Here is a 15,011-nt window from a genome sequence, read left to right as displayed (position 1 = left end):
CTAATAGGGAAAAGTGCAGCAGAAGCAAGGGGACCTTCTTAGCTGTAGTAATGCAGCACACTTTGGAAGAGGTCTTTTTCTTGCCCGGAATAAGGATTCAGAGCTGGAGAAACCACCAAATCCAACATAACCTAAGAGAGAGGACCTAGTTCAGCCACTGCTGCTGTGCTCAAGGCAGAAATTAATTCACAAACTTCTACAGCCTCTGCAGCAAGTCAGGTAACAGCGATCGCTTGTGGACCTAACAAATAATAATTATGAAGCTGTGCCATGCTACTCTGACAGAACATTAATACTAAAACTGCCACAAGAACATTACTAGGACGAAAACCTGAGAAACCCATAATGAAAAGGAAACATTATGCCACAGTGACGAAAATATAGTAATTCATGTTAAACTGCTGCTTAAGTGAGGTTTTTTTCCTAGCCACATCTAATTTATACTTATCAACGCAAGCACCTTTCCATAATCAATGGCTTTATTATTCTGAAAAGCAAAAGCCAACTCAAAATGTTACATTAAATTGATAGACACAGGGCCAGCCCGGGGGGAGATTAGGTACAAATTGTTCACAGATGTATTTTTTTAATTATTATTATTGGCTATGTTCCACAGCACATTAAAAAGGGAGGAGAGGGAGGGAGGAGGGAGGAGGAGGGAATCTGAAACTTACTGGTTGACCTCCCCACCATCTGTGATTGAATTTCTCTCGCCCTCGAAGACTGAAGCTGGCATCAAACACTGGGTCATACATCGAATTGCCAACGATTCCATGCGATTCAGGATAGAGTCCCTTTGTGCAGAAGTAGATTAATTAGCAAAACCCTAATGCACACAAATCCAGTTCTTCATAGCTATCTGCAAATACCACTAAATTATTTTAAAATAGGTATCTTTGTAACTGCGCACCAGAAAAGGTTGTAACTTTAAGATAAGCACATTTAAAACTGGCTGTAGTAATGAAAGCTGTAGGAGATGATTGAATTGTGCTAAAAAGCACAAAAACTCCTGCTACTTGATACTTTAAAGTATTTTTGCCATCTAAAGTAAGCAAAAATTTATGAAAAGAAGATTGATTTGAACTTTTAGTTCCTCTTCATGAATTCCCTTTCTGGGAAAAGCAATTCATTCTCTGGTTGCAAGAGTAACACTTAGCATTTCCATTTTATAATGTTTTATCTTTACTAGAGCCTCTGTGAGATAGACTTATTTCCAAGAAAAAAAAAATTAGGTAAGTCACCCAAAGCCATGGCCTTATATCGCAATTTGTCCAGCAGTAAAGGCAGTGTAAGGGGTTTCTGCTCTTCTCCCTTTTTCTTGGCCCTCTCCCATCCCCAGCTACTCATTTCTCCACCCCCTTCTTTCTCTTCCCATTTAACATTTGTCCCTAGCCTGCAGGAAAAAAAGAAGGGAAAAAAATGCAACTGCAGGTAGGAAGCCCCACAGCCCAGCTTTGGGAGCACTGTCACACAGGAGCATTTGCATCCCAGGGTGGGGACAGCCTGGCTGCCAGCAGTGCCACCGGGGTGCCGAAGCGATGGTGCATTTTACTGCAGGGCCAACGCAGCGCCCAGGCACACTCAGCAACCGTAAATTGTGGGTGGGCTGCTAAGTCAGCCCCACTGGCTTCAGCTACTCCAACGAAGGAACAGCTACTGGTTGTCTTCTGGGTAGGATTTCAGGGGTGGTTTTTTCCCCCTAGAAAAACTGTGACCTGCAATTACACAACAAGTACGAATAACTGCAAAAGCAGGCAGAAGAAAGCACGGGAAAACTGTAACACAGTGTATAACGGTGAGATACACTTTATCTCAGAACTTCAAAATACTTAAATATTTAGCTGAAGGCTGAAAGAAGATGGACAGCAAAGCAGCTTTAAAAAAAAAAAATCTTACTTCCCACAACCCATATTTCTACTGCAATGCAACATTTTATCATCAAGAAGTCCTTCCCAGGGACTTACAGTAGCAAGGGTGTACAAGTTGGGGAAGGTTTTTGTAGGGTAGACAGGTCTCATGTAAGGAGAATGTGTTCCACAAGATCCTGAAAAATCAATAAGGAATGCAAATATTAGGAAGTGAAGCTCTCAGACATTGAAAACAAAAACAGAGGAAGTCATTTGCTGTGACTCAACATGCCGCAGAAATTGGTTAAAATTTAACCAATTTAAATGAACATCCTGCTGCTTAACTTTGGCAGGTCTTCCTGTGAGACAGTAGTAAATCCACTCACGCACTCTTTGTACTTCACAACAAACAACTGAAATAATGCAGCCACAGAACTACAGAACCCGCTACATTTCCACAGACTGTTTTCCTTTCTGAGCTAGCCTCCTTCCAGAGTCCAGAATCATTGGAAGTATCTTGTGAAGTAAAATGACATGAGAAAACGTAGACTAATTTCAAGTGACAAATATACTAAAGCTGCAGTTTCACAATGGGCTTTGGCCACAGCTCCCCAGATGGCTATACAAATATGAGGGCCAGCACACACACAGGTGGAAAAACAAAAACAAAAAAAAAACCACCTTTCAAGGGTGTGGACACACACACAAACTACCATGCTATACTGAGAAGCTCAACTATGCATTGTGTCCAGTACTGCACAAACCCCGGTGGGTGCCCGCTCCCCCGGAGGTGAGTTGCAGGGCTGCTCATCACCGGGGCATGTCCCCAGCCAGTTATCACACACTCACCACAGCTCCTGCGCCCACTTACCCATAGCTTCAACATTCATGAATCAAGTGGAAAATCTTGTGGGCATCTCCCAGCTAGCCTATACCTGTGCACGATGCATATCATCTACTGAAGATGCATTTCTTTGCTGACAAAACCCTATGAGGATCATCAATTCAGAGCAGCATTCCCCAAATCAGCATCCCTCTCCCCACTCTGATTGCTATGTGCTGTTTTAACCATCGTGTTTTCAAGCCACCAGCTGATACCATCAAAACCAAAGGGGACTTCTGCCATTTTGCTTTCATGGAAAAAAGATTTAATCTTTGTTAGACCTTTCTGTCAGAGGAGCCTTGCCTTTAGCACAGCCCTTCCACTTGGGAGCTCCACACTGACTTCTGTTGCTCAATGAACAATGAAAACAACTGGGCTGCAAGAGACTGTCTTTTGTTTATTGTAAGAAAACAGATGTACTCACTCAGTTTTTCAATATTGGGCATGACCTTGTTCCCTTTCTTCATATATGATGCACGGAAACCATCAACAGAGAAGATGATCAAAGGAGGACGAACAAAGCTAAAAGCAAAAGCAGTGGGAGTGTAAGGCAGCATTTCAAAATAATGGGGTTTTTTTATTTCCATTTGCTCACTGAGACTCCATAGAATCTAAAGTACAGTTACTGCATATGCTATATTTCTATAATTTTTTTCTCTTACTTAACAGATCAGCACAAACTGATAATCTTCATGCTTAGTAACATCCAGTGTTTGCTCACAGTCAGTGAAAGGGCTGAGCTCCAACATAGAAGACATGTTTCCTGAGCAGCTAAAAGTATATAACCCAAAAAGGCAAGTGCTTATAGAAGGAGATTGAGAAAGAAAAAAGTAGTATGCATGCATACCCACCCTAGCATACAATCTGTAGTTAAAAAACACGTCTCATGACAGCTGGTTTTCTCTCTTCACTTACCTTTAAGGATAATAGTGAACCAACAGGGTTCAAAAGTGCTTACTTTCTCAACGTTATTCATGTGCTCAAACACCTCACTAAGTCAAGCCTGTATCCCATTGCAATTTAGAAACCCTTTCATTTAGGAAGATAACAGTAAAAGCACAAAATTAAATTTAAAAAAAAGTGGCCTCATATGGCTCAACCTGAATTTTATGGAAATCAGAAAAACCTGGATGTTTCCACTGACTTAATGGAGTTTGGTTACCTTCCCTATGTGGGTAAGTGAAGCAGGCAAACCTATCAGCAGGTGATCAAAGACCAAGAGCTCAAGCCCACAAATCATATACCACTACTCATCCAGCAGCTCAACAGCAAACGTCTTACAATATTATCAGCCTAACTGTACAAATGGTAAAGCACAGGAAAGCATCCAACCCACAGCCATTCAGCTGCGTGACAAGGCCAGGGCAGAAATGTGGTGTTCAGAGGTCCAGGACAGAGCTGGGGACCATTGGCCTTGCTGCATTTGACTTTGTAGTTGCGTGCAAAACACTTACCCCGCTGGACATTCAGGAGCCCTTATCTCTTCACAGTCATCATCCACCCAGTGCGTTTCTCCTACCAGAAAAGTCACATTGGAGTGTCAAAAAAAAAAAAAAATATCCATGGACACAGCTACAGGTTTCACAGAAAATGTCAAAAAAATAAAGTCTAGCTCCAGTTAATGGACTGTGTTTCATACTTCTCATGAGTAATGAGCAAGTCTCTTCACAAATCTGAACAAGTGATCTGGTTATATACCATTCAACAAGAATATCCAAACTAATGCTCCTAGAAGTAGCTGTTAAAATTGGAGTTAGAAGTGTCCTTTTGACGACAGGAGACAGTGGTAACACTTTAGGCACAGTGGTCATCTATTTTAATTTCTTTATTTTCAATCTGTCAAAAACAGGTAGTGCTGCTTCTGGTTGCGAATTCCCACCCTCCTCCCCACCAGCTCTGATGTGTCCATGAGCTGATTCAGCTGGCTAAAGACACAAAACAATATTCATTCCAGGGAAGAAAAACAACCCTAAATAGTTTCCAGCTGGTTTAGAGACCTGATCAGCTCATGGATCAGGTGAGACTCAGACACAGCTAAAAAAAAACATTAATAGTCTCTCAGAGCTAGATTAGTTAAAATTACTTTATGTAATCAACTATTTTTTTAAGGTTTTCACTGCTGAATGCTGACTATAGAGTGGCTTATGACTTGCACTTTCACAGGTCAATTGAAAAACAAATTATTAGCTAATGAGGCTCACTTCCTGAACCTGGTACTATTAAAGGAACTGCAGTTCAATCAAAAGAACAAAAAAAAAAACACTATAGAAAAGACCTGCAGGAAATGTGTCCTGCAGCAATTCCAACTGACCATAACAGAAGGTGGAAGGACAATTTTCAAGGAAAAAAAAAAACCCACGACACACTATCTTCAGATAGGCAAAGGCATGAATAAAGAGGAAACACTGTTGTCACGTAAGGCTTACTCCTGTCAGAGTGCCGGGGTCACTGAGATCATTTGTTATTAGACAATCAAATGCAGATTATGTACATTAAAGCTGGAGACATGTAAATTCCTCTGGCTTGACCCTTGTGAGAGGGAGCTCACAAAAAAAGGCAGGAACAGAAAACCATACCAGTATTTAAGTCATCCTCAGCCTGGGGTTTCTTTGGGAAGGGGAAGAAAGTAATCTATGGGGACTTGCTGGAAGATACATATTTCATTTGGATTCCCAACAGTAAAACTCAAGTAAAGAAGATAAGCCCATTTTCAGTGTATGGATCTGGATGGTTATAATATTCTGAACATACGCAGTTGGCCAAAATGGTGTGGAAGAAAAAAAACCTCAAACTGCAGCCCTTCCACCAGTAAAGTTAATGAACTAAAAACCTGAGAACTAGCTGAGATACAAAAGTGAGAACCTGTAGAGGTTCAGAAGGATCAGAAGACCTGCTCCAAATAGGAGACACATTACACAAGGCAGAACATGCTCCCAAAGATGAGGGTAGAGGATAAAAATTAAGCCTTCACAGCCCATCCACCCACCAACCAGTGCAGGCTGTACTAGTGTGTCTAGAAGGTGGCATGGTCATCTGAAGCCCATGCCACCCATCTGCAAATTACAGCCCTTGCAACTCCTCTCCACAAGAAACAAAGCCTACAGGTGTTAGGCCAAGTAGTCTGAGCAGAAGCTTTTTTGGTGGGGGTAAGGAGAGGTCTTTGAGACAGAGATAACATATCTAGGAATGCTCCATTCCCTCTGAGACCATCAGATATCCCTGCTTTCCCTGTGATGCAGACAAATGCATCTGAACACTTTTGTGCTTTGCTTTAAACTCTTGTTCATCCACCTTCGTTTCTTCTCTCTCTGTCAGTATCTCCCCAGGCAAAGACAACATACTTCTACCATCAACAAATTAGTTTACCTCCAGTGCCCAAAAAATTACAAATTAAATTCTCCATTCTTCCCCCCTCCTCCGAAAAAATCAGAACAAAACAAGGAAAGGGTTCCTCCTTGAGAAGAAAACTCTGTACCCACGGGGCTGCTTTCTCTCAGGTTTGGAAAGATAAGAGGTAGAAAGACCAAAGACTTACCTTTGCAAACGACTTGGTAATTAGTACAACAATCTCCTCTACTTAAGCAGTCTTCAGAGCAGTGGCAAGCATTGTCATCATTCCTGGTTTCTCCACAGCGATCTTTGGTACATTCCCAGCCCCGAGCTAAAATATTCACAAGGTAAGCAAGAACGAGAGATTATAATCAAAACAAAAAGTACTCACTCAAGCCATAATGACAACACTCTAGTCGTTAAAGTTGGATGTAAAGTTTATGGCCCCATTTTACTGATTTCAAGACCTCTAAAGTAGGCATGTCAACCAGAAACCGAAAGGACCCTTGTGTCCTGCAGGTGCAGGAGGGCTCCTCCACCCACACACAAGTGCTTCTGCTACCCTCAGGTGTTGTACTCCAGGCTTTGTACAACCTGAATGCCAGAAAAAGTGTGGAAAGGAGAACACAAGAAAGGATCTTGAAAGATAAATGGTAGGGCCTGGAGCATAAGCTAAGATTTCTGGTGTTTCTTGGGTAATTCATTATTTTTCTCCCAACTATTTGAGTACCCAGTTTGATCCACGGGAAATAAGAGAACATTGAAAAGAGACCGTGTAGATACCAATTAAAGCTTTACTCCCATCAGTTCCTCACCCACAGGGTGAGATTCAGCACCAACCGCAAAGTTATGAGACCCAGAGCTGCTCTTCAAAGGAAAAACGTGGCACAGGTGCTTGTAAAACACACCAGCTCTTCTCATCCTGCAAATGAAGTTAGGATCTAAGGGTCTGTCTAAATTAGGGTGCTCTCTCAAGGGCAGTACATTGTTACACTTTAGAATAGGGCCTAAGGATGTAAGCATATGGTTTTCTCCATCCTGGCCCAACCAACAAGAAATGTTAAAAATCACTTTAGACAACATGCACCCAGTAAAAACCACACCACACCAAAGCAATGTCTTTTACCCCCTTTTCGCCTTCATTTGGGGCCTTTTTCTATAAATACGTAATATTTATAGATTGTACCTGTAATAAGTGCTTTAACAAAAGCCTATGGGATTATATGACAATTCACACAACAGTCCCGTGGACTATACAAGTATCCATACACATATGTGGACATGGTGCACTGTGGACAGGAGGCTGAGGAACTGCAAAGCTGCCCTTTGTTAGCAAACATCTCATTATTGAGCTGAAAGTCTTCAAAAATAGCCTCTCATTCTGCAGTCTTTTACACCAGGAGAAAAACAGCATCAGCCTAAAGTTGAGAAGTTTTGGGCCTGGAACCAAAGTAGTTTTTCATACCGGATTAGCTCATCATTTTTTGGTACCAAGCTATTAAAATGACATCATTATAAAAAGAACTGAGAAAGTCAGGACTCTCAAGCATAGCACATCCATGGACAATGATATTTTTAATCATCAGACTTGTCTTCTGGCTGCTTAGTAGATGTAATTCTTTGGTAAAGCAAGAAAATGTTTAATGGCAAAAGTAGAAGGCACCTGTGTCAACTCTTGACCACTATGCAAACACTCAAGGAGATGAGTACAACTAATAATTTAAATGCACTATGCTAAGAAGTAAAACATAACTCATGGCTTGCTTTGAAGTTTTCCTTGCCTATGACTCACGAAAAAAACAAAAAGAAAATGAACCCATTGCTATATTTCCATCCCCCAGGGTTCAATGAATTGAAGTCAAACGTTTTTACCGGTGTGTTATATGCATCCTGACATCTGGAAATCGGAGTCTGGGGCAAGGGTAACAAGCCCAGTCTGTCATCTGCAGCTCGCTTGGAGAGGACCCGTGCCGATTCAATGCTCCCAAGCTTCAGAGGGTCTGAAGTAACCTTCACGAGTAACCGCAACGCACAGCCCACGGGCAAGCATGAATTGCTCCAATATTAAGTTATCACTTGGGAGAAAAAAGGATGGCTGACATGGAACGACCAAACTCCAGCCTTTACCATGGCTCTTTTCATTGTAACCTGCAGGTCAAACTGGTGCCTGAACACTGATAATCAACTGAGAGCAATAATCACATCTCCTTTTCATGTAGTATGAGCGGTACCCTCTTTTTTTCTGCCCTGGAACCATGGCTGAAGCCCAGCAGTGAGGAGCGGGGCTGCATTTTGGGCTGAGCCGAGCCTGCCTGGCAAGATGAGGTGCAGAGGAGATGCAGGTTATGGCACGGAGCGCTGGTTTACCGTGGCAGGTTCCGACTGCTGGCATGAGCCAGGCATCAGCAGTGCCCGGCGGTGCGGGACAGGAGACCCATCGTACCTGTCTTTAAGCACAGCTCATCAAAGTCGAAGCAGCAGCTGTTGTAGCTCTTGCACAGGTTGTCACAGCGGCAGCCAGGAGGCTCTGCCTCTTGAAGTTCAAAGCATCTGTTTTTGCAGGAGCCAGAGGTACTGATCCAGGGGGAATCTGACAGGACTGTGTGGAACAAGAAACAGGGCAACATCTGTCAGGCCGGCAGCGGCGGGACGGGCAGCTCAGCCCCGCCCCGGAGCCACTCGGCCGAGCAAAACCTTGGCTGCCTCTATGGGGAAGAGAAGGGAGCAGGGAGAGGAGAAGGGTTGCTTGAAGAAACAAACAACAACAAAAAAAGAACAAATTCCAAGAAGGTTGCTCTTTTTGGGGAGAAAAAAAAAAGGGGGGAAAAAAGGAGGAAGCAGCATGCTGTGATACCATCCTGCAAAGAAACAGCCCTGGCTTTACCTCTGTAACAATCAAGAGATCATTAGCAGAAATGCATTGAAGTCTCCAAGGCCCCATTCCAGGAGCTGCAAGTATTCCTCAGAAGCAGGCCTTTGTTTTCAGAAACCAAGTGACATTTTCATGGCTGGCTGGGCAGTTTGCATAGGAAAAGGACTGCAGTTAATCTACATGCAGTCAGCAGGACTTGGTTTGCTATACTGGAAGGTGCCAAATCAATGTCAAGCGTGAAAGGAAACTGTAAGATGCTCTATAAATCAATGGAGAAGTAAAGCAAAGATTTTTGGTGGGCTTCTGCAGAGCATTATATTATAAAACCTTAACAAAAGACAGAAGTATGTAAGAAATCAATATATTTGATGTGTATAACTAAATGGAGGACTGCCAGTCTGAAAACCATGAATAAGGTATTAGACTTCAATAATCTATTTATTAGTAAGGGCCCTTACTGTCAAAACTGATAGGTACTTTTCAGAAAAGAGCAGACTCTTTTCTCAAAACAGTATTTTATACACTTTATGTATTTTTCCTATAAGAGAATCCTACATAGCAGCTTATATGAAGCAGGAAAATTGTGTGCTACTCTCTGGAGTTACTTATATTTTATGAAATAAAATAACAAATGTACGTTATTCTTTAAAAACAGAGGTGTTCCAAGGAAAATTTCGCAATGCCTTTGTTCCTTGAGACCTATTAAAATTAAGTCTTTGAAATTGTCTTGGGATTTTTTCCTTTTAGACCACGGTTTGGTTTTGGCAAACCTCACCATGATTAGCAGTGTGATTTTAAGAGGGCTCATGCAATGGCACTTTTGGGAAACAGTTGCTCTGATCTTTTCTTATATATTTCCCCCCTACTCTTTTACATAGCTGAAAGTTTAGTCTCCACATAAGCAGAGAGGAAATCTCCCAAACAAGACGGCATTATCCCAATATCATAGGGGTGGAATGGATGGAAAAGAATATGAAGGGGAAGTTTGGGGGTGACACTGTAGCAGTTGATATCCCACCAGCTCCCATCCCTAGCACTACTGCTCCACCACTTCCCTTGGAGTGGCATGGGTTCGACACCAGCATAAACCACTTCAGGAAGCAAATGTGGCTGCAGATCAACCTTACAGCAAGATAATGGGCAAGAAAACCAAAATAACCATGGTTGCACTCATGGATCATGGCACTGGCAAGGCACATTCATATGACTGCTGGAAAAAGTAGTAGTAGACAACTGTGTCTCTCTCTGTTTTTGTGTCTTTTTCAGTCAGGTCAGTAATGCCCAGAGAAAGTAACATCATACACACAGTGAAGTTTCACTCTATAGGTATGTACCCTGCAAGCATGCTCTTAATGAGCCATCAATATTTCAGCCAGCTGGAGTTCCAAGAAGCTAAATGTTGTGTATCTATGCTGGCAACACACAAATCAGTATTTTCTTTGATCACATAAACAGGTCACAAAGCTATGTTAGAAATTAATCGCATGAGAATTGTTTCAAAGCGTGCTAACACTCAGATTTTCAGTGCTATGAAGTCTTGTTACTTATTCTTAATGACAGCTGCTTCCTGCCAAATGCTTCTGAAAATCTGTTACTAAATAGTATTTCCATGCTATTTAACCTCTTCTACTACTTTCTTTTTTGGAAACTAGGTAATATATAATCACAGATCCAGTAAGTTGCAAATCAAAGGTATTATGGACTTAAAATTATTACATCCTAGCATACACTATATATCCCTTACACCGGCACTGTCCTCTTCATTTCAAAGGGATGAGAGGGAGATCATTTCAGAAGGTCAAAAAACACATGTCAACATGCGTTTAGGAAAGAGAAGGTGTAAACCTGACTGCAGATTACATAAGGGACAGAGTCAACTGCAACTCAAGGAATGTCTGGCTGTTGTAAAGAGCAGCTCAATTATCAGCAAACTACTGCAACAAATTGCCCATGGAGGCTGTGCAATCTCTGGTCTTGGAGATTTTGAAGAACAGGTTAGACCAAGATCTGTCAGGAGCACTTCAGTAATAACTGACCATGTCTTGGGATATAGAGAAGGTCTACATAACTGTTCAAGGTTCCCTCTAGCTCCATCTTCTATAACTGCAAGTAAGAGTTTCCATTTCACGTAAGAAAAGCTTAGTCCAGCTACCTTGTCTGTTATTTTTTCACATCTTTTGATAACCACTTTATTACTGATGTGATAAATTATCCCAAATTACTTAGCAAATTCAAGTCACACCTCCTGAGTCAATGTAGGACACTTTCCATATAGCAACACAAAAGAGGACTTGGTTTAATTCCTCCGGTCTCTGAATACATTAAGATCGTTCCTTTGTTTATCATGCTTGACCTTGCCTTTGCAGCCAGACCATGATTTTCAGGTCGTGCACAATGCTATGGCATGGGTACTGGTGCATGCAGAATAGTTTGAAAATATATCATCAGGAGCTCCATCCCAGGTGAGCATTTTCAAATAAACAGAAGCCCCTGTACAGAACAAACTTGCACAATTTCAAAATCCTTTTCAAAATTCCTGCGTCCCTCCACACCTCCTGCAATCAGACCATGCAGCAGGCAGAGGGACTTCAACATGAAGATCTTCCCCTGCTTATTTAATACATAAAGTTTTTCACATCTTTTTCCATGCATTTATTCTTTGTCCAACTAAGCTCCAAACAACTGTTTAAGGATTGCCTCTTACGTCATAGGTTAAAGAGAGAAGCTACATAGGGCAATAGTGCCTTCCTGATTCAATCCATGGAGGTTATTACATTTCCAGTGTAAATGTGTTATATTTATCCTGGAACGTGCCATATCAAACTACCTGCTCTGACTCTATCTGATCACAATATTTTTAAAAAAATCAAATCCATTTACTTCCAGCAGTATTTCAATCATAGGACTACAGAACATAGACATGCTTACACAGTCATTACAGGAAGGAGACTACATGGTAAGAATCTGCCATTTGGATCCCACATGGTTCCTATATGGAACCTATACAGATCAACAAATTACCTATAGAAAACATCTGGAACACCAGTTTTGCCAGATAATATTCATATTATGAACTTGCATTTCATTTTGCAGAATGCCATTGCAATGAGTAAAATTTCAATGAAAAGTCACATAAAGTAAAAAATACATCCTACCTGTACCAATACAAGAAAGATATGTCTCCATTTTTAATAATATGCTTAAAAATCCAGGGAGAAGGGACAGAAAAACTTCCATGTTTCTTCTTCCAAAATTTAAGATATCATCCTATCATGACCATGGAACATGCTTCAAGAGACTACTAAGACCATTTTCCCTGAAAGTGCTTACAAAGATGCCTAGAAAGCTCATAAAACAAATAACTTACTAAAGGCAAAGTTATGAAAAAAATGGGAGCCTTGGTTCTCTAATGTCTTTCAGAAATTTTAAATAAAAAAATTATTTCAATGAAATAATTTGTTAGGCACAAATATTAAACATCTTAAATGTATAAGGGCATATATACCCGTACACTGTAAAAAGAGAACAAGAAGGGGTTTTTAGGCATTATGATACTTCTTTGACACACATTGATAAGGGACCAGGAAAAAAAAAAGTTGGTTTTGACTCACAGATGAGTTCTGTGCTAGGTGAAAACTGAAATTTGCTTACAATAATGGCATACCCCTGGAGAAATAACAGATTGGTCATATACAGTAATGGTTGGTAAAGAGACAGTGTTTTTTCAGTCTAAAATAATTAACTCTAAGCACCAAGAAACTTGGAAATACAGGAACCAAAGTAGAGTGGAGTTGAAAAAGAATTTATATCAATCTTTTATTCTGGATATTTTATTGCACTGGGATTCTGAAGAAGTACAACTGGAAGTCATGCAACTACGAGAGCCTAATAGATTGTTTCATCATAGTGTTTTAGTTTCATCAAGAAAAGCAGCTCTCCAGTGTAACATTTTACTTTCTCCTTTAGATAGATGTGACTATAATACTTTATTATTTGTTATTAAATCCTTTTTTTTTTACTGCAATAGAAGTAACCAAGCTGCCTAAACACAGAAGGCACAAAACCCTCCATTACTTTTCTGTCTCTTGTTGCACCATGGACTGGATTACTGCAATGCCAGGTGCTGGTCCAATCCCACCTGTAAGCAAATTCTCAGCAGGCTTCCAGAAGTACCCCACATCTTGCCCTCTTGCAAGGGATCCTGTATTACTTCCTACTTTCCTGGAATGCTGAGCTAAACCTCTTGCTATTGGAACAGCACGCAGCTACTGATTCCAGGCCTGGTTGGCTCAGCAGAGCTGGCACTGATGAGCTGCAATGGGCACCCAAATTCAGACCTTTGGGACTTCAGTAAAAATCAACTGAACAGCCCTGCCCTAAAGCCTAGAGGGTCACCAGTGAAAGCAAAGCAACTGGCAAGCAGGTGCCGAAGACATGAAATTCAAACCCTTCACGTCCCTCTTACAGACACTACATAACTGCTCTACAGGTAACGCACTAGGAGATAAAAACGGAAGTAAATTTGGTTTTCAGGCAATTTTTTTTTTTACTGTTATATAAAGATCAAAAGCAACAGCCACTACCTTTTTGGTTACCTAAAATGCCTCTGCTCAGTGATCAGCAGCCCTGATTTTGGCTGTGATTAGACACCAACTCCTGAAGAACGGGGCAGAGAGGGACACAAGTTCACTACCAGGAACACAACAAACTCAGGCCACAGTAAACAATTTTATAATTAAAATTCTCAAGCTGTCATTACAGACAGGTATTGCAAATGAAACCCTTTCACTTCAGTTAGATTAACCAGCTCTAAGTCAATGACCACAGGTTTCCTTTCTCCTGCCAAAGTAAGGAACAAAGACTACTTGGTGTGTTGGGTTTTTTTAAAGAAAAAAAAAAAAAAGACTAGTTTTCCATTTTATATATTTTTCCACTTGGACTATGCCTGAGCTCACAAAACCCTATACTGCCCCAAAATACAAACAACAGTCTCTTCTGTGGCGTGTTCTTGCTTTCCTGCAAAGAAAAAAGGAGGAGGCGAAGGAGAACCAGATGCCTCGGTGACAGCACATCTGCGCGAACACCTGCCCTGCTCCCCTCTCCTCCCCTCTCCTCCCTTCTCCTCCCCTGCCCTCTCCCCTCTCCTCCCCTCTCCTTCTCCCCTCCGCCCTCAGATGGCTGCCGTCTACTGTTCGCAAACCAGCATGACCTCAGGAGCCACAGAAATCCCCACAGCTTTTCTCACTAGCGTCTCTTGAAAGCATTAACCAAGTTTCTAGAAACCGCTTCAATAGATACCGAAATAAAACCTTAAACCCATCGGGGAGTTTCTCTTAGCTCTAGAAGGAAACGGCACAAAACATAGCAAATGCTGTGTAGGAGCTGATGAGACTGGGCTCTGTGAGACTGACAGTGCTCAGTCCTAAAATAAGCTAGATTTATCCATAGTCACATGCACACAGAGCAAAAGTTTAAGTAAATAGGAGACCTATAGGTGAGTCCCAAAGGTCAACTGACTCGGGCTCGGCGAGTTATTTATTCTTCTCTATATCCTAGAGGGAAAAGGAACAAGCAAACTACTGTTTCGGGGTAGGAGTGGTTTCTAACCACAGTATAGAACATAAGGGTATTGCGATGTACAATTTATGTCCGTTACTGTACCTGAGACCGGGCCCTCATCCCATTCTTCAGATCTCCTAAAGCGATTTGTTGTAAATCCCATGCAGACATTTACTCCAAAGGCAAAAGCAAATAAAGATATAACCTGCAAAAGTAAAACAGCAAAGTGAGCAAACTGCAAAAAGCAGGACTTTGGAGCTATTAAAGGGGCAGAGATGGGATTAAAGGGGCAGAGATGGTCCTTTGTACATCCGAGCTCCCCAGCGCCGCGGTTCCCATCACCGGGGCAGCAGCTGGCAGCGGCACCGCTGGAGCGCACCGCGACCCAAGAAGGACTTTACGAATAAAACGCCTCTTTCTGAAGCTGAAACGCTCCCTTTCTGTGGGGACTTATTCAGGAGAGACGGGCTGCTCCTCCTCTAAAAGCAAACAGGCTCCTCTCCGCCCCTACCTGCTGCGA

At 41.7% G+C, this 15,011-nt stretch overlaps 1 protein-coding gene across 1 annotated transcript in view; it reads right to left on the bottom strand.

Annotated features, from left to right (window-relative positions):
• Window positions 1–15,011, bottom strand: part of LOC104616608 (ectonucleotide pyrophosphatase/phosphodiesterase family member 2-like) — a gene marked incomplete at its 3' end in the record, with an annotated part of 37,201 nt that overhangs the window by 21,728 nt on the left and 462 nt on the right. The window contains exons 2-8 of the mRNA XM_010281666.1: window positions 14,594–14,696; window positions 8,504–8,659; window positions 6,266–6,391; window positions 4,185–4,245; window positions 3,155–3,252; window positions 1,965–2,044; window positions 675–794 (exon numbers count right to left, since the gene is read on the bottom strand). Of these exons, the coding sequence (XP_010279968.1) occupies window positions 675–794; window positions 1,965–2,044; window positions 3,155–3,252; window positions 4,185–4,245; window positions 6,266–6,391; window positions 8,504–8,659; window positions 14,594–14,696 (744 nt within the window). The remainder of the gene's footprint in view (window positions 1–674; window positions 795–1,964; window positions 2,045–3,154; window positions 3,253–4,184; window positions 4,246–6,265; window positions 6,392–8,503; window positions 8,660–14,593; window positions 14,697–15,011) is intronic.

The sequence above is a fragment of the Phaethon lepturus genome, unplaced genomic scaffold (assembly GCF_000687285.1).
Source record: "Phaethon lepturus isolate BGI_N335 unplaced genomic scaffold, ASM68728v1 scaffold38262, whole genome shotgun sequence".
NCBI lineage: Eukaryota > Metazoa > Chordata > Aves > Phaethontiformes > Phaethontidae > Phaethon > Phaethon lepturus.
Note: the sequence above shows the minus strand (reverse complement) of the source record. Positions and strands in the feature narration are given on the sequence as shown.